This window comes from Lepisma saccharinum, chromosome 12 (genome assembly GCF_977018435.1).
Source record: "Lepisma saccharinum chromosome 12, izLepSacc3.1, whole genome shotgun sequence".
Classification (NCBI taxonomy): domain Eukaryota; kingdom Metazoa; phylum Arthropoda; class Insecta; order Zygentoma; family Lepismatidae; genus Lepisma; species Lepisma saccharinum.
In genome coordinates, this window is record NC_139240.1 from 53,935,818 (window position 1) to 53,956,451 (window position 20,634).

The window sequence follows — 20,634 nt, forward strand, 5'->3', positions numbered from 1 at the left end:
GTGCACTGGTATGCGCACAGTTGTTTTTTCTGTGGAGTGAAGGGGGTTATTTTAGTAATATCCACCCCCTTGTATCAAATGTCCTTAAAAGGAGAACATTATATGAAGCTTGATTGATATATTGATTTGCTTTATTTTATTCGCTTCTTGTGCCACTTTTGGATAATTTGCGAAGATGGAGATGAGTGATGATATTATGAAATTGATGAATATACACTCACAAATATCCATGCCCAGGTCGGGACTCGATCCTGGGAGCCCTGGTGTCGTAGCGCGATGTGCTAACCACTCCACCACGGGGGCCGGCACATCACATGAAGAAAAATATGGCATAATGTAGGACTTACTGACACCAAAGAAACCATAACCATTTCGTTGACGGTATGTTTCTCATTTTTTTAAAAAAAAATCTGGACACACCACTCCACTCCCCAATTCTTTCAGTTTCACCCACATAATATGGCTACCGAGTCAACCTTGAGTTTAGTATTTTGATAATTAACTGTGACACATGTAGTAATCACAGAGATTATATACTACAATTTAAAATGTGCATTCAGTCAGCAGAATGAAATCAGTATAATATGCAAATCAACTATATTTTGTCAATTACACTTGATAGAACATATACATACAAACATATACACTTGGTATTAATTCCTTAGCAAGTAATGGTAAATGTTCATCCCTTTCAGGGATAATTGTGTTCCCTCTCCTCCTACCTCCCCTCTGTCGAAAGGAAAGGCATAACACATTGTTAAAAAATAACACTTCTTTCAGTTGGTAAAAACATGTATACATGTATGCATGTGCATATACATACAGAAATGTTCCAGGAGGATGTTCACCTACTCTAAAAGTAGATTTGGAATGCATTTAAGTATTGAAAGAAATGGACCAAATTGATCCAGTGTTACCATCTTCTTAAAGCAATATTAAGTTCAAACGGTGGAATCGGGGGCGATTCAAATGCACTTCCCATGTCTTCAATGGGCGTGCCAACCATGTGGAGGGCGTTTTTCGGAGGCCCTTTAAAGTTAAGATTCTATTTTGGAGAGTTACACTAAGCTATTACTAGCCTCATTAGATGCAAATTACATTGTTTTTTTTATTAATATGTCTAAATATACTAAATGTGCAATAGTTTTTGACTGAATATCCACAAATTACAATTTTAAAGAAACATTATTTGTCCTCATTAGCTATTTTTAGATACTACAAACTCACAAAGGTATAATTTGGTGTATTTGTATTTTGCGTGGTTAACGTCTTTCTTATTTCTCTTTAGATTAATCGCAACGATTAGCTTGACTGCTGATTAAAGCAAACACCAAGAAACACCCACGTCACTACCGGGTTTTAAACCTAGAACATTCGGTGGTGAAATCGTGAAATCTAACGGGCTATATTTGTTCTTGAACAAATAAACACAAACATAGATTAACAAAACTGTTACAAACACAAGAACGTCAGGTGAAAGATGAAAATTATATACAGTGTATGTATGTAGCCATGTAGTAACATATGGAATACTTAGGAAAGGATGTCATGACATGTATGACGAAATAACTTTTCGTAAGTGTAGTTCTTATATTGTTTGTATACATGCGCGTATAAATGATTATTATGGCATAATGTTATGAATTTACATCCATCCCTTCAAACAAGGGGGCGTTTCTCTAAACAAATATGCATGTGAGTCTGTACATAGTAATTTCTGCTTACGATTAATATACAACAGAAAAATCCAGCTTTGATTCTCATTCGTTGCTTCTTTTGACAAGCTGCAGCCATGTTCCACCTTTCACAGCGAGGAAGAATGTGTTAGGTGCGAACTCGTAAGGATTGCTTGTCTTATCACAAGTGTTAACTTGATACTTTGACAACAGGCTAACAAGGCATACTTTGGACTGCATAAAAGCGAATCGCATACCTGTAAAAAATAATTAGATAACAATCAACATATGTGAAATCTATACACTCTTTCTATAAGCTATAGGTATGTATTTGTACTAACTAACTCTCTAGCCTTCTAAAACCCGAAGGTTCATGGCTGAAGCAACACAGGCCTTCCATCTGTTCCTACCTTGAACAAGATCTATATACTCTTTTCCACCTCTGCCGATTTCCTTTAGGTCCATCTCAACGTTGTCCCTCCATCTTCATCTTGACCTTCCTATAGGTCTCTTACCATCAGGTTTCCCAACAAGAATCCTATGAACTCCTCTCTCCTCTCCCATTCGTGCCACATGGCCTGCCCACCTAAGTCTTCTTGATTTAATTATTCTAATAATATCTGGACATGAATACAAATTATGTAGTTCTAAATTATGCAACACCTATCTCCTCATCCCTTTAAGGTCCAAATATTTTCCTAAGGATCTTATTTTCAAATACTCTCAATTTGTGTTCCTCTTTCAATGTAAGGCACCAAGTTTCACACCCATATAATACTACAGGCAAAATTACTGTTTTGTATATTTTAACTTTTAGTTTCTTAGATATTAAACGAGAAGACAAAAGTTTATGAAGAGAGAAGTAACATGCATTTCCTGAATTAAGCCTACTTTTTATTTCCTCTTTAATATAATTTTCATTTGTTAATATTACTCCTAAGTATTTGAATTTGGAAACTGGTTCAAACGGGTTGTTATCAATAATTAGATTTTGATTATTACCTAACACTTGGTTTCGACCTGTAAGCAAATATTTAGTTTATCTTTGTTAACTTCCAAACCTATCTCTTTAGCAGTTTTGAAAAATATTTTAGCATTATTCTTAATTGTATTTATTTCATCCCCTAATAAGTCTACATCATCTGCATATGCTAACAACTGAGTCACACCATTTAATTTTAGTCCTTCGTTAGTTTCTTTTACCTTCCTAACAGCATATTCTAAGGCAAAATTAAAGAGCAATGGATATAATGGGTTAAAACAATCTCCTTGTTTTAACCCATTATGAATTGTAAATTTGTCAGACACATTAATACCCACACGAATTTTACTTTCTGTTTCACTGGTGCATACTTTTATCATACTAACAAGCTTCTTAGGTATTCCAAACTCTACTAATATATTATATAATTTATCTCTTTTGACCGAATCATATGCTTTTTTTTAAATCAATGAATAGCTAGCTGTATTTGTACTATTAATTAGAACTACATCTCAACAATGTAACTGCTAGAAAATCTAGGAATGAACAAGTGATGACTTAAGAAGCATGATGTATGAAGATACAGACACTTGATAGTCACTTCCATCTTCGAATTAAAAAATCGAATCTAGCATGCTTAATACCTTAAAACTTTCTTTACGAAAGAAAGTAGTTGTAGTGATTGTGATACATTTTTAATACAAATACAATCATTATCAAAGAATAATTGGTACTTTAAACGAAAATTACTCGTTTTTTTAGAAAAAGTAGTGGGGATGATTGTTGTTTATTAGTGCTACTCTTTAACTTTAAAGACGCTTTTTTTGTGGTATTACATTTTTCTAACACATACAATAATAGTGAAACAGCTAACAACGTCATGTGGATGTAGTTAGTAAATTTACTTATTATTGCAGCTTAAATTAGTGATGATTTCTAGATTTAGATTTAGATTCATCCATGAATCACATTTGCATTTTCATGCTGTGATATTGGGCACGTCAGTCAAAAATTACAATAATCTAATACAACGAAATATAATAATGTACGTATAATACAATGAAATGATATCTTAGCCAATTACAGTTTTATGCTGGGAGGTGTGTACTCGTATTAGTTATACTGTCTATACATAAAAGTAACACCAGTAAGACATGTTAAAGTGACAATATAAAAATAATATTCTATAATGGATTAAAACATTAAATATTGAGAGATAATATAAAGGTAAGACTAATAGTTAAGTTGGTGTTTTAAGTTCACTTTATGCACAGTAAGGCTAATTGGGACTGGACGTACAGTTTAAAGTGTGATCCGAACCACTATGTGCCTCCACCGGGTATCGAACCCGGGACCCCTTGACTACAAGGCGCCGACGCTACCACTGCGCCATCGGGGAGACCCTGGTAAGACTAATAACATTATAAAATGATACTAAAATTGCACTCATGTGATATAACAGGTACAACGTGTGAGATTTGATCCAGCACTCTTGTGGATGAATCCATGAGTGAGTTGATGGATTAGATGCTCAAGAATTCAATAACTGAGTAAAAGCAATGATACAACAGATGATTTCTTCATTTGTTTTTTAATTTGGCTACTGGTTCAATAGTTTTTATATGATCTGGTAACTTTTTGTATATGTGGATGCCTGTGGATTTTGGACCTTTTTCAAATAGTGATGTGTTATGCATTGGAACTGCAAGATTGTAGTTATTCTTCGTGTTGTAATGATGTACTTCCTTGTTGCATTTGGAGAACTTTGTCAGGTCCATTTTTACATACCATAAGAAATTAAGTATGTAGTGGTAGAATGCCAAGTTCCCTGAAGATTTTGCCTACTTGGTTCATTCCATTTCTAACCAGCATAATTCTTAATACTTTTTTCTGAAGATTAAATATTCTCGCGCTGTTTGCTGCATTTCCCCCAGAATATAATGCCATATGTTAGTTGCGATTGGAACAGACTGAAATATAGGGTTTTTATTGTACTCTTTTCTGTAATATGTGTCATGATTCTTATGCCGTATATGATTTTGCTTGATTTCCCTGCTAGTTAGTTAATATGGGTGTCCCAATTGAGATTTTCCTGTATCCATATCCCCAGAAATGTTATGGAATTTTCAAATTTAATGTTTTCATTTTCTATGTTTACAGTTGATATGTTGTTGCTTTTATTTCTTGGGTGGTGGAATGTTATTGCTACTGTTTTGTTGTTAGTTTGTTGTTGCTGAACCACTCTGACTGTTGTTTGTTTGATGTTAGAATTAAGTGTCTGCTCATTTTTGCCATTCAGCTCTATAGTTGTGTCATCAGCATATACAGTTGTTTTGGTTGGGTCTAAATTTGATGACAAGTCATTTATGTATATGATAAATAGTATTGGTCCTAGGATCGAGCCTTGGGGGACTCCACATGATACATTACAAGGTTTAGAAAGGCATGCAGATATGTATGTAAGATATCCACGATTTGAGTGCGGTTTTGTAAATAAGACTATGTTAGTGCTACTGTATACCTTTAAGAGAATTCCTTTAATGGTATTAAATTGTTCAATACCAATAATAGAACCAGTATAGACGATCCAACACGAATGTGATTAGTAACAGTACGAAAAAATCAAATGTTACTCATTAGTGATTATTTCTAACATAGGAACATTTCTTTAACAATGTCATACTTGTCAGCCAGAGACACAACCATCTATTTTTCAGTAACATGTGTATGTTAGTGATATATTTATTGAGGGAATTATCAAACAAATTAAATTCCTTACCTATGCACTGGCGAGGCCCTTCACCAAAAGGCAAGTATGTGTATGGATGTATTTTTTTCTTGTTCTCCTCGTTGAACCTTTCTGGGTCGAATTTATCAGGGTCCGGAAAATAGTTTGGGTCGTGATGCAGAGCGTAAATTGGTATTTCCACCACAGTACCAACCTCTATGGTCATATCGGAGTCAGGAATGGTGAATGGCTTTGTACACACACGATCAGTAACAGTAAGCGGTGGGTGTTTTCGAAGGGTTTCTACAAAATAGAAAACAAAACTGGTATATTTTAATGTGTATGTATTAGAATCTTACACTACAAGAAAATTTAAAAAAATCACTGCATGTTATCAGCAACTATAAGCTTTAGAGCTGAGCCGATACCACCATTTGCCGATGCCGATACCATGACCTAGGGATGTGACGAAGCTGAAAATTTACCGATGCCGATGTACTCACAGATAATTTTTGGAAACGATACCGATGCCGATATTTAACCGATTCCAATACATAAGATTATTAAACAGAAATGCGATGTTTTTCAGTATGACAAAATAAATTTGCTATATACATTTCTATTGCATATCATATGTATATACATATATATTCTCAAGAGATGCCTATGTACATTTGCATCTACAAAAGGTGGTTATGTGAACCTTTAAGAAGAACATGGATTCTCAAGAGATTTAACATTAGTACACAAGCAGTTCTTTGAAATGCAAAATGAATTCCTGTTCTTAATGTTGGAAATTTACTGCTGCCAGATTCAACTTGAAAAACACGAGTTTTGGAAGCTCTTCAGGAAGTAACCTACTTCTTCTCTTATCGCAAATCTGTTCAGCAACACTGAACACTCAATCACTGAATACTGATGCAGCAGGTATGCCCAAGTATTTTCTCAGCACTTGCTTCAGGTTTGAATACTCATTTTTGAATTTCCAATACAGCAGCAGATCCTGGTTCAGCAATGTACTGAATGAGAGTTTGCAATAATTTTATTACAAAAACTCTACAATAATGATTAATCATAATCTAATTTTCAATAAATCTTACAAAACTAGAATATAAAACTTATTAGAAGGTAAAATTCTAGTATCATGTGTACCGGTTTAAATATCGGATTTTTGCCGATGCCGATACCGATGCTGATATGTCAATTTCTGCCGATTTTCATACATCTGTAATCGGCATCGGCACATCCCTACCATGACCGATACCCACCGATACGGATACTTGTATAATTCCAGTACAAAATAACAAAGGCTAGTTACCGAGTCATACTAACTCGTCACATCGCACTAGGCACGTATTTAGAAATATATAATTTTGGGAGCCAGTCCGAGCCAAGTGTCTCAGAAATATAATAATAAAATTGTTTCTATTTAATACGTTAATATAATTATTTGTAATAATATGAAAATTAATTAACTAATACTTAATTTCTCTGATGCATATGGAGTATTGTTGTATGTAACCACAAACTAGGAAACGGAGGAAAGACAACGTTAATATTGTATTTTATTCTTTCTATCTTGACTAGAAAATAGTGCTATTACTACATAAATAGTAAAAAGACGCTATAAAATCAGAGATAAAACAGCAAATATTCATCATCTAGCTTACGTGTAGTTAAGACCGGTAAAATTTGTGTAAAAACAACTGTCCTGGCAAGGAAATTTATGTCAAAGAAGTAAAAAATTGAATATTTATTGAATAACAAAAAGAATGATGGTACGTACATTAAATGAAAAGTAAAGTTCCTGATAAATATTTTATGTACATTATTGTAAGTTGTGGTGTACAAGGGACCTCTCCGATGGTGTGGCTGTCGCTTTGTAATCAATATATCACGGGTTCGATACTAAGTGGAGGCACATAGTGGTTCGGGTACCACTTTAAAATGTAGGTCCAGTCCCGATTAGCTTATATTTCTTAGTACTGTCATTCAAAACCGTATGTTCCCAATCTAATCTCGGCGGAAATTATTGATTGATTTGCTTTATTTTACTTCGCATTTTGTGCCACTTTCGGCTAATTTGCGAAGATGGGGATGAGTGATGATGTGATGAAATTGATGAATGGGCACTCCCACACATCCATGCCCAGGCCTGGATTCGAATCCTGGCGTGGTAGCGCGATGTGCTAACCACTCCGCCACGCGGCCCAGCTTTCGGCAGAAATAAATAGTCATCATTGGCCGATACCGGCAGTCACGCAAAAGACAGAATTGAAGAGGATACGTATAAAATTCCCCTTCGCGCTTGAATGTAGATAAGACAAAGCTAATTTCACAGCGACCTTCATCCCTCTATTCCAAGAACTCCGCAACTACCTGACCCGGCATTAGTGCGGCGGGGGGTTAGAAACATCCACCTATCTTTCGACCACGAGCTTCAAGCAAGAATTGGCAATGAATGGATTATTTCCCACAGCGTTAACTAAGCAGTTACATACCTTCATGCTCACATTTGGGTTCAGCTTTCACTCACCCATGCCTTTGATCTTGTCATTTGCCTCCCAGGAGGGTGGGGTTTTATCCAATGTTTCTAGGAAAATCTATGGAACTTCCTGTGCTGGTCTCCCAATCTGTCACAAAGAAGGGTGAACGATCTTATTGGAAGGACAGATGTTGAGACGAGCTGTTGACTTTGCCCGCCCGGTAAAAGAAAATCAACCAATATTCGGCTCAGCCCTAATAAGCTTAAAGGAAATCTTTCCAGACTGTGAACTTGTAATACCTTACTGACAGAGGGTAAATAAATAAATATATTATGATGGTCACACTCTTCAAAAATATGTGTTCGTGATTGATGCCTGGATTATTTATCTCTAAAGGTGAGAGAAATCCAGATAGTTTTTTATCATGGACCACAGTGCACGTTTCATGGTTACAGCAGTGTATCTGTAGTTGGAACTTTTGCAAACACAAAGCTTCTCTGCATTATATGATCATGTCCATCTTAGGATACATTATTATCCTCAGTGTTTACTATGGTACAAGCTCATGCTATAGATTTAGTTGACTACTAACGTCACACTCTGTGTAAGTTAGCGTTACATGCTTCTGTCATATTGTACATATGATGAGGTGTGGTACTGTTTTCAATCCGTCAGAAAAAAATATTGTAACTGTTCTCACCTGAAACTACCTGCTCCAGGTAAGTCATATCATGCATCACTGTCTGGTACAATAGTTTCCCTTCAGTTTTCTCCAATGTTTGGTCCACCTCTTCATGCAACTTCTTTTGGATCTCAGGGTTCAATGCTAACTCGAGGAGAACAAAATTCAATAAGGTGGAAGAAGTTTCGTATCCTCCGATGAAGAAAATGAGGACCTGGGCAGTCAGGTCGTCGTGGGTGAGTTCTGGAAGATGGAGAGAAAGATTGGTGGAAAGTTCTTGAACCAGTGAGAGTAGAAAGAAAAAAAAGTATCGTTTAAATTCTCAACCAGTGACGCATGTGATCACCATGGCAAACATTTTCTAGATTTAAATAAGCATGAAAGTTGTGAAATAATTCGAAAGCATCATTGAAGTTGAAACTATGCTGCTACCAATACCAAGGCCTGATGATTATAAAGTAAACTAACCAATGTTTAAATAAAATAATAAATACATATTATAAATTTCCTTCAGTACATAACTTGAATTCATTGCATAACTACAAGCTACCTTGTTTAATGCCAATGAGTGATGAATATTTCTGTGCATGCAAAAATAGTTCACATTGGTTTGTATTTTTCTTATTTCACGTCGCTTTTCTGACACTTGTTGCTAATCACGAAGACAAAGATGAATTATGGTTTGATTAAAGTGATGAAAACATGTTCTTTCGTTCTTCATTAAGACACGGTTTAAAACATTTTAAACATATTTGAAACATTTAAAAAAAAGTTTTAGTTTGTTGAAAAGAATTGCCAACCCTCATCTGCCTCTCCACATACAAAAAAAATAATGTTCACAGATCAAATATAAACGGAAAGGATAACAAAGAATAAAAGATAAATATTATTAGTACTTACCTAACTTGCTATCTTCAGTTGAGATATGCCCATTCTGACCTTCATTGTCCTCCTCGTCCTCTACTTTTCCTGTATTCTTCAACTTAATCAACATGTCAATGAAGTCGTTCCTCACTATATGATTCTTCTCGCGATAGTCAAAGGTTTCCTTTACGGTTCTTCGGAAGAAATCTGTCACTTCCTGCTTGGTGAAGGATATGCGAAAGAACTTCGATACAGCAGGGAAGGAGAAGAGAAGAAGGAACTTGATTCCCTCGAAGAAGCCGAAGGGATCGGTTATGGTACGTGCCATTTTCCTTAATTCCGAGTCAGGATTCTCGATCGAGTTTAGCTGAATCCCAAAAGCGCAGGTTGCAATGACGTCTGTGGTGTATCTGGATAGAATGTCCCTTATTTCCAAAGCTTTCCCTTTGTTTGCGTAGTCCTCAACGTATCTCTGAAGCTGGTCCGCACAGTCGCAGACAAACTGGAACATTTTCTTCATTTTCCCAGACGTGAATGTCGGTGATAGCTTGATCCTCATGTTCCTCCACTTCTGATCACCCAAGGCAAACAAGTTCCTTGCTTGAAGAGGATCGACATCTTCGTCTATGGGGTTGTCGTGGTTCACAAAGTGGGAGAACTCCTTCACGAAGATGGTTCTGATGAGCTCCGGGTCTCTGAAAATCAGGACTGGTCTGTGGAAGAAGTACAACCCTCCAAATCTATGCCCATCAAGTTTCCTGTATATCTCTCTGATCTCGTGGCCCAAGGTCATCCTCTGAAGAGTGGATTCCTTCAGGTTTCCAAAGATTAAAGAGGGTTCTGCGTCTGGCACCCCTCTGCTCCTCCAGTAACTCATTTTATAGGAGAGGTAGAAGTACGCTGCGGAAAACAGGGCTACAGCCAGAGTCACCAACTGGGGAAGCCAGGCGATGAAGACACTCAAGAGACCCATTTCGTAGATAGAGTGGCTTCTCAACAACACCTGTGAAATAGGACATGTTTTTGACAGCCAATGTGCAAGTCAGGTCCACAATATCAGTAGAGTACACAATGGTTGCTAAAGCAATGCTACCTAGTCTCAGTGCTCGAAGTGAGGGGGGGGGGGGTGGTAATAAACAAGCACTGTAAAATAGCAACGAACATGTTATTTGTAATGAAATGATAGAAATGTTGCTTGAAAGAACTGCATGTCAAGAAATTAATAAATATTATATTTTCCTAAACATGAAATCATAATTAAGTTCCTCAAAATTATCTTTGGGAGCTTCCTTACATGTTTATTTCCTCAGGCTTACTGAATAAACGGCCGGCCCCCGTGGCGGAGTGGTTAGCACCTCGCGCTACGACGCCAGGGGTCCCGGGGTTCGAATTCTAGCCTGGGCATGGATGTTTGTGAGTGTCCATGCATCAATTTCGTCACACCATCACTCATCCCCATCTTCGCAAATTAACCAAAAGTGGTACAAAAGAGAAATAAAATAAAGCAAATCAATAAATTACTGAATAAACTGAATTCGAATTCTTCAATCCACAATTTCCACAACTGAAATCTTTTCCCCACTACATCCTGTCAACACACAACAGAAATGAAGTATAGTAGCAAATTGCAAAATTTATAGGTAATTCCGTTCTAAAGTATATTCTTTTAAAAAAAAAAAAATCGGTTGAATGCAACAGTTCTTGCTCCAGATCACCTGCCCCGGGATTAGACACCAGAGGTCAATACATTGCTCATTAAACACACGATTGAAACTCCATTAAACACACGATTGAAAACTTCCCAGTTATTTCCCTGTTTCTGTGCGGTTCTCAGCCTCGTAAATGTGTACCTGGGGGCAACCCATAGGGGGTAATGGTGGCCGGGCGTGATGCTGATCACATCATCTCAACTGTGGCTGAGATCAAGAATATGTGGAGCTCTATAATTCCACATCACCCTATACGCCTCCATGGCACGTGTGCACACCTTTAGCTTACCATCTATAAATTAAAACTTCAATGATTAGTTAACGAAATTGATGTGACATTTATAGCGATTTGAGTTCCACCGATTTTCTTATTAAATAGTCTTCAGAACACAATTACCTATACATTTAAAAAATGTTGGGTAGGAGGGAGGTGACCGATCTTATGTACGAGGGTTGTTTGAAAAGTGCTAAGAATGACCGACAGATTGCCACAGTAGTTCGGAACTATGCATGCCAGTGGAATCCCCACTTCAAGGGAACATGTGCACAGTATCGCCCGAGTGCCTTCCTTTGTTTTGTGTAGAGACACGGGAACAGCCAAGCAGGTGTGACTGTAGTGCAAAATTGATAAGATTGGGCACCTTGCAGCGATAAAAGTACTTCGCGAAAATGGGAATTAAGGTGACAGAAATTCATGCCAATAAGATGGACACCTAAGGGGATTCTGCTCTTTAATTTGCCACTGTGGCAAAGTTAACTAACGAATTTAAACGTGGCCGAGAGAGCTTAGAAGATGACTCACGTAGCGGAAGGTCAAATTCTGCAATGACGGCAGAAATGATTGAAAAGGTCCATGATGTGTTGTTGGAGGACCGTCGTCTGAAGTTGCGTGAAATTGCTGACGCTATAGGCATCTCAGGTGAACGGGGGTTTCGTATTTTTACGGAAGAATTAGGGATCAGAAAAATGTCTGCAAGATGGATGCCGCATCTGTTACCAGTTGCTCAGATACAAATGCGGATGCGAGTGTTCAATGAATGTCTGGCCCGTTTGAGAGGAACACAGAAGATTTTGTGCGAAAATTCATAACTACAAATGATACGTGGATACACTACTACACGCCAGAGACAAAAGAACAGTCAAAACAGTGGAAGCATCATGATTCACCACCACCAAAGAGGCGAAGGCGGTAAAATCAGCGGGAAAAATCATGGTGTCGATTTCTTGGGATTCAAATGGCATCCTGTTGATAGATTATCTGCCAACCAGATCAATGGACAGTATTATACTAACCTTCTCGACCAACTGTACACAAATATTCGAGCAAAAATACAAGGATTGAAGAAGAAGAAAATCATCATGCATCAGGACAATGTCCGCCCACACACTTGTGTGGTTCCAATGTCACAAATCGACCAATTGAAGTATGATTTGTTGCCTCATCCTGCTTATTTGCCTGACCTGGCATCCTCAGACTTTTATATCTTACCGCAACTTAAAACAAATCCTCGGTGGTAAGCAATTTTCATCAGATGAAGACGCGAAAGCGGCAGTGGAAGACAATTTTGTAAGCCTTGAGAAATCTGCGTTTCTTGATGGGGTCATGTTTCTGAAGCAGCTTTGTATGAAGTGCATTGCTGTCAAGGGAGACAATCATGGACGTCCGCAGGATTTTTTCCAGGGAGGGGCAAGCAAGGTAATTTTTTTTCCAGGGGGGCAAAGGACACATATTTTCCTCCAAAATAGTGATGCCCTCTCAAGAAACACTATTTCAGTCTGAAATTATCATGTTTCTTCAACGAATTTATAATAATTAACATAAATTACTGTGATTGAAATGAAACTATGTGTGAAATATATAATGTTTAGGTACACATTCATTTTCCAGGGGGGCGTGGCCCCCCTTGCCCCCCCCCCTTCCGGACGCCCATGGAGACAATGTAGTAGAATAAAACCAATTTTAACAGGACACTGTGTTTTTCCTTTGCCATTCTTAGAACTTTTCAAACGACCCTTGTATCTAAAGTATATACCAGAAATATTGAGAAACGAATGATGGTGAGAAATTGTAGTAGATTATGTCAGGAATGAAGTTGAAGCACGCCTTAATTTACTAATGACGTCAATTTCACAACACTTCATTTCAACGCCAGAGGAAGGTTAGGCCTCTCCGATGGCGTAATGGTAACGTTATCGCCTTGCAATCTGCCGGGTTTGACACCCGGTAGAGGCACAAGTGGTTCGGATCACACTTTAAACTGTAGGCCCAGTCCCAGTAAGCCTTCCTGTGCATAAAGAGGACTTAAAACTCAAATGAAATCAAACATTAGTTAGTTGAATATAGTAAAAGAACTTACCAAGAAAATGCTCTATAATACTTTGGAGCCGATGTGAACTCAGCTTATATATGAAAGTTGTTTATCAGCCAACTAGAGAAGTCAAAATAGTCTGGTTCTAAGTAGCGCGTCACTTGGAAACAAGATTATAACATAATCAGCTCGATGGTAGCGTAATTAATAGTGACATGGTAAATCTTTATCAATGATACGATTGAATTCTATTTAAGCCGCAAAAAAAAAGATAAAATTTGAAGTCGAGCCAAGTTTTTATCTTTCCAAGACACCATGATAAGATAAAAAAACAATGGAATGACAACGTTATATAATTTTAAAAGAAAACATGTAGCAACATGCTGTGCTGTGTTCTTCTGGAGAATGTAAACAGAGACGAAAATGATAAAACTAGAAAGTATGACGTCTTCAGTGTAGAAATTATAGATATGTTTCTGCTAAACCAATGGTACATAGATTTCGAAAAGTTCAAGTTCACTTTATGCTCCGATAGCCTAATCGGTACTGGACCTACAGTTTAAAGTGGGATCCGAGGCAATGGACAATGTGTCTCCGTTGAGAAGTGAACTCTACCAAGGCAAATGAGGGCTACGCATGAACCTACACCGACCTGCCCTGCTTTTAATGCTACACTCAGGATCAGGTCCTAATCACACATGCATTATTAGATCTAAGCGGAATTATACGTCAGGAATTGTTAGGAGCGGCAGGTTTAGAGATCTCAGAATTTAGTTTTGGCGTTTGTTGCAAGGTGGGTGTGCCCCGCACCAGGCCCTTACATGTTTCGTGACATGTCATGTACGTCATTCAGTCACCTAGTGACGTAACATGGTGGATATCCTGGGTACCGATCCCAGTACCACACGGCATGAGAATAAATGCAGATTAAAATATAAGGTCTTCACGTCAGTTGCTACTCAGTCGTTGCGGAAGACAGTACAGTATGGTTGAATACATGTTTGCCGAGAACACCGACATGTTGTTAATTTACGGCGAAGCTGGACGTAATGGTAGAGCTACGCAGAGCGTTTTCCGCATCGTGCCACTCCATCACATACCATTTTTTCCCGATTAGATGTATACAATAATAATAATAATAATAATAATAATAATAATAATAATAATAATAATAATTTCACCTCAATACCCAGCATTCTACTCTCAATATGACGACATGGTTTATGATAAGTAATAATGTAAAATGACACTACAAGAGTTAATAGTGTTTTAGGTTAAAAATTGGTTTTGAAAAGGGGGTGCGGAAGAAAATTAAAGGGTGTGCAAATGCCCCTTCTCACCTCCCTTGGCGCCGCCCCTGTTTATCTTGATTGAATTGAACTGATTGAATTAGGTTATTTTACTTCACTTTCTGCCACTGTTGGCTAATCGCGACGATGAGGATGGTATGATGAAGATACACTCACAAGACACCCACGCCAAGACCGGGATTCGAACCCGGAGTCCTTAGCGTCGTAACGCACTGTGCTAACCACCCCGCCACGAACACCGGCTGCTGTTAGTATTATTGCAAATGACGATGTTGTTAACATTTTAGAAGAACTTAAAAATTCTGGTATTTAAGTATTATATGGACTGTTACTCTGCCCCCGAGTCAGGGCAACAGTGTTTTTTTTTCTTATTGAAATATTTATTAATATGTTAATTCATTAGGTAATTACGTGTATAAAAATATGTATATGTGATAAGTGTACCTCAATTTATGTGCATTTTTAGGTTCGTATTATTCCATGTATAAATACCATGTAGCTCTCTTTTCTTTCTTCGTGTTTCGAACGTTCAGAGGAAAAGGCGGGCAGTTTTGCTGTTAAAGATTAAATATTTTGAAAGAAGGGCCGTTGGCAACAGACGCCAACAAAACAATATAAACTCCCAGATGAGAGTGGGGGAGGTCGGCTGTTGGAACTGAGACTTGGAAGGGAGAGGCTGTTTTTGCTTCGGTCAGCTAGGACCGGAGGACAGGTCTCCCGCAAAACGGATGCTGTAAGAGATTGGATTGCCGGGCAAGCTAGTGCCTTGGTGTCCAGTTTACAGGTAAAAAGGTAGTTTGTACTGGATGTTATTTTGAAGTAATTACGGTGCGCCGGGCAGCCTAGTGCCTTGTCACCGTGGAGGTTGAGAAATGTACACGTCGGGCGACCTCGCGCCTGTTAAGACGTTTCTTGGCGAGTCTACCTTCTGACAAGCGTACTCCCGATGTAATTCAGAAATGTAAAGCATCCAGGTACAAACAATAGAGATTTACAACTTCAAAATTAGATTTTTCGCCCGATAAATAATTAGAGAAATGAACGTTCGAATACGACTTGTATATACTTCAAATTTTACGTTAATTAAACTATAGAAAATATCCAAAATTTCAGTTTTTAATTTCACAGATGCTGGACAAGGTAATTTATCCCCATATAGCAATAAGGTTTCGCAAAGGTTATCCGTTGTCTCTTGTAGTTAACTATAAAATTATGTTGACTTGTAGCAACCCACGTGCATTGTCGTACAAAGAAATATACCCCTAGACAAATCTGAGCCGAGTACGAAGTGCACCGAACTTCGAGTGCGGAGGTGAAGTGTGTGTGTGTGGGGGGGGGGGGGAGGGGCAGGCGAGTAACAGGACTACCTCACTTGTCTACGTTAAATGATATTCCCCTCGCAAACATGAGTCATGTTAGTAAGGTTAGGTTAGGTTAGGTGTCTCTTCTTCGTTTTCAGCAAATTCATTTAACATAGACAAATGAGGTAGTTCGTAAAATACTAAAGTGCCCAAATTTTGGGTGCGATAATCATTAAAGAAAACTCACATGAAAGCGGAATGTTGTACCAGTCGTTCGTAACACCAGAGCGTTGCTGACGATAAGCTCACAGGAAGCAAGTATGAACTGAGTTTCCTTCCATAGCAACACGAATGAAAACTCCACCCACCTAACCAATTCAACGTCCTTGACCAAACATGAGTTTACAAGCAGAACTCACCCAATCCACGCCAACAAGTACAGCGTTGATCTCCTCTTTGAACTCGGCAGTGACTGAAACTTGTGAAAAAGATCATCAACTCTTGGTTCATAGTTGCTTCTGCAGCAAAGAGAAAAAAAAAGGCCTTGGACTGTTGCCAGCGATGATTACCGCTGTTTCGCCCACACCCCTCCCTACCATCCTGACTGTCATGATAAGAAGTAAGAAGCGGCAAAGTTGTGTTGTGGTGCGTCGATAGGAGCAAGTGGTAAGATACATCATTTTCCTCAGTTACATAGCTTAGTAGTGTTTGTAGATCATTTTATGATCCATAACCATAGTGCATGAGCGAATGGAAACATTGTCTTTTCCATTCACCTCTTCCACTTTTCCTTCTCACACCCATGCTGAATACCAATTGTCGTTTGACAATTTTTTTTTTTTTTTTTTTAAAGGTTATGTCATTGAATACAAGATTATGTAACGACTGGCAACACTTCTAACAATTAAACCACGCAGCCGGAAATCCTGTTCAAGGTTTATCCGCAAGTTTTCCTCTTAGGAATGGTTTATTGATTGATTGAGTTGGTGTTTTAAGTCCACTTCATGCACAGTAAGGCTAATCGGGACTGGACCTACAGTTTAAAGTGGGATCCGAACCACTATGTGCCTCCACCGGGTATCGAACCCGGGACCCCTTGATTACAAGGCGACGACACTACCACTGCTCCATCGGGGAGGCATACTGGGATGGTATCTAGCACATACGTACATACCACTTATGCTTCTGCCGACTAAACGGCGTACGCTTTTAGAAGGAACATGAGTTCAGCCAATACGCAGCCAGTGCTGTCGCCAAACCAGCTGCTAGCGGAAGGGAAACAGAGAATTCGCTGTGTCCAGTATTCAGCTTTTTTACATGTAATGCATGCACATTATATTTGAGTAGTAGTTAATATTTCTACACAGGATTATAATATCGTCTCACTGCAGCATATAAGAGAAACTCATACCTGAAAGAAGTTTGAAGGTATTTATTGTAGACGAACTGCAAGGTATTCATCATCGCTCGCGTTTCTGTTTTCTAGCATGTTTCCCTGTAGATTTGAATAGCGGTTCACCGATTTCTGTGGTAGATATTTTACCCTGTTTTATAATACGCGACACCGTATGCACACTACACCACACACTTTAGCCGTAAGTTCTCGACTTCTTCCAACGCCAATTCCTTGAAAGAAAGATGTCTGTCTTGTGAACGTTTTATTTTTCCATTGGTGCCTGTACTACTGGTGCTAGCTTTCGAGAGCGACATTATTAAATAACGCTCACGGAACACACACTATTGCAACAACAGTCGAACATAACGGCCGTATAGCACAGCGCGCTATGACGCCAGGGGTACCGGGTTCGTATCCTGGCCCGGGCATGGGTGTTTGTAAGTGTCCCTTCATCAACTTTATCACATAAATACTCATCCCCATCTTCGCGATTAGCCAAACGTGGCGGAATAGCGAAGTAAAATAAATCCAATCAATCAATAAGGGCTGTATTGATTGATTGATTTGCTGTATTTTACTTCGCCTTCTGGTTAAATTGCGAATATGGGGATGGGGATGATGAAATTGATGAATGGACACTCACAAATATCCATGCCCAGGCGAGGATACGAACCCGGGACCTCTGGTGTCGTAGCGCTATGTGCTAACCACTCCGCCACGGGGGCCGGCAATAAGTGCTGTATTAAATCCTCTCACAAGGCACAACTGTTCTTCGTGGCTAACGAGTAAAATAATTTTACACTGCCCTTGATACGAAAACGCTGAACTCAAACTGACTGAGTCTCGCATTGTTTGTTAACGCCTATGGCAATGAAGGGTCATTGTGTATATTCAGCAGAATTTAACACCCATAGCATTTGGAAGACACAACAACTCAGCGGCGTCAACACAGTGGCAACGACAATACGGAAGGAAAACGAGAGTGTTATTGTGTGTGTGTGTGTGTTGAGACGTGCTGTTTCCCGTGTTTCTTCAAGAAGCGATAACTCCGGCTGTAGGCGACGGAAATTCATGGGACTTTGACAGTTAGGTTCAAAATGTCGTGCCCCATCTTATGATGAACCTTAAAGTGGCGAGTTTCATGAAAACTTCTTGCGCGCAAAAAAACTACAGGACACGGCGTTTAACTCGCGCGCCGCAGTTTCCTAACTGTACAACTTTGCACTCCTGCCATTGGCTGGTGGGCAAGGACACGCTCTCCGTAGCTCCGCCCGATATCGCTTCTAAAACCGTGCGTTGTGGAGTATGTTTTCAAGGGATGGTTTTGTATTGAGCAGTGAGCAAAATTCACGCAGAAGGGGTTGGTGAGAGTGGAATTTTGGGTATATTTCTTATATCCGGAAAACTGATTTCTTCAAATTTACAGGAGAAATTACTTACCGAATGAAGTTTCTTTATAGTTGTGGAAGCTCGGGGGAAGTGTTTTCTCGCATCGTTCATTGAATTTTGCCGGTAAATCATCTATTTCTCGATATAAATGTGTGACCGATGCACGAAAGCTGTTGCATCCATTTCCTTCCAGCCGGATGTTGACTGGGTGTGATGACGTAATCACGGTCAATGCCAGTCAGTGTTCCCAAACACGTGTTTTTGTAACTGAAGAAGGTACGTTTCCGCAAATGGTTTGTGGAGCTATATGTCAATGGTTCGTGGGGCTATGTGTCAATGGTTCGTGGGGCTATGCGAGAATGGTGTGTGGGGCTACGATTTTTTTTCTAAACCAATTTTTAACTATTCTAACCTAAACGTGACCCAACCTAAACTAACCTTACCGAAAATTGTTCGTGGGGCTAGGTATGAATGGTTCGTGGGGCTATGCGTCAGTGGTTTGTGGGACTACGTAGGTATTTTTGAGTGAAGTAGGGTGCAAACACTGCATGCCGAGTACAGTAGTGAAAATGTGACCGCCGTTTTGCGTGTTACCGAAGGCAAAAAGAAACGAAGAAAACTTACTCGATATGTCGCAAATAGAGCTTATTCCAGTGATATAAGCGAAATGCCACCTTCAACAATGTTTCTCAATGCAGAATACGTAAGTACGATTGTTGTAAAAATAATGATAAGCTATTAGTTTGTCCTCAAATTTACGTCACTACTGATAAGCCTGTCACTGTGTCTGTTTTGCCATAGTGCGAGTCGTGTGTTTCTTTTCCACTTCTCTCTCTTCATCTATCTGTCCGCCTCTCCCCCTCTCCATATCTCCTCTCTCTCGCTCGATCTCTCTTTCGCCTTGCCCATTCCATTCTCATCTTCAAATCTCTCTAAATCTCTATTTTTCTTCCTCCAACTCCCTCCCTTCTCTCCATCTCTCCTCTCTCCATTGCTCTGTCTCCCGCTTGTCCCTTCCTCTACCACCCTCTCCCCTCTTCTCTCTTTCCATATATCTACCTCTCTTCTTCCATCGGTCCATCACTCTCCTCTCTCCCAGCCCCTCCTTTTACGATCGATCTCTTTCCCTTTCTCTCTATCCCCATACCTCATACCCTCCAACTATATCCTGCTCTCTACCTTTTCATTATTTTTCCTTTCTTCCACCTTCTCTGTCACTCTCTCCATACGCATTTTTCTCTCCCTCTCTCTATTTCCCCATCACTTGATCTCTCTCCCTCTCTCTTCCCCTCTATCCCTCCCTCCATCGCTCCGCCTCTTTCTTCCCCTCTATCCCTTCCTCCATCGCTCCGCCTCTCCCCCTCGCTTCTCCCCTTATTCGTTTCTCACAACCATCTCCATCTCTCTATTTCCCCATCACGTGAGGTCTCTCCTTCTCTCTTCCCCTTTATCCCTCCTTCCATCGCTTCACCTCTCTCCCTCTCTCTTCTCCTCTATCCCTTTCTCCATCGCTCCGCCTCTCTCCACTCCTTATTAGTTTCTCTCCACAACCATCTCCCTCTCTCTATTTCCCCATCACTTGATCTGTCTCCTTACCTCCATCTCTCAAACTCTTTCTTCCTCTCCATCAATCGACCTACCTCACTCCCTGGCTCTCTCCTTATCACCCATAATTCTCCCTACAGCTATCTCACCCTCTACTTTCTTCTCTCTCTACTTTTCTCTTCTTCTTTCTCTCTCTTTCTTCTCCCTCTTACTTCATCTTTCTCACTATCTCCCCTATCTCTCTCCCCATCTCCATC

The 20,634-nt window shown here is 39.3% G+C and overlaps 2 protein-coding genes across 4 annotated transcripts in view; one reads left to right on the forward strand and one right to left on the reverse strand.

Moving 5' to 3' along the window:
• Positions 1–583: 583 nt before the first annotated feature.
• Positions 584–16,586, reverse strand: LOC145996093 (cytochrome P450 6k1-like). Of its 3 annotated transcripts, none has more exons than XM_083132349.1 (5): positions 16,467–16,586; positions 9,455–10,421; positions 8,573–8,797; positions 5,438–5,689; positions 584–1,933 (listed from the first exon to the last, which is right to left on the reverse strand). In XM_083132349.1, exons 2-5 carry the CDS (start codon positions 10,389–10,391, stop codon positions 1,761–1,763), a joined length of 1,587 nt encoding a protein of 528 aa, XP_082988475.1. In that variant the 5' UTR covers positions 10,392–10,421; positions 16,467–16,586; the 3' UTR covers positions 584–1,760. The 3 variants fall into 3 exon arrangements, with proteins under 3 accessions (XP_082988475.1, XP_082988474.1, XP_082988476.1); XM_083132348.1 differs by lacking the exon at positions 16,467–16,586 and adding an exon at positions 16,295–16,460; XM_083132350.1 differs by lacking the exon at positions 16,467–16,586 and adding an exon at positions 13,485–13,595.
• A 63-nt stretch (positions 16,587–16,649) lies between these two features.
• Positions 16,650–20,634, forward strand: part of LOC145996338 (uncharacterized) — a 28,200-nt gene continuing 24,215 nt past the window's right edge. Inside the window, exon 1 of the mRNA XM_083132769.1 lies at positions 16,650–16,713. The gene's annotated coding sequence lies outside the window, so the exon portion shown is untranslated. The remainder of the gene's footprint in view (positions 16,714–20,634) is intronic.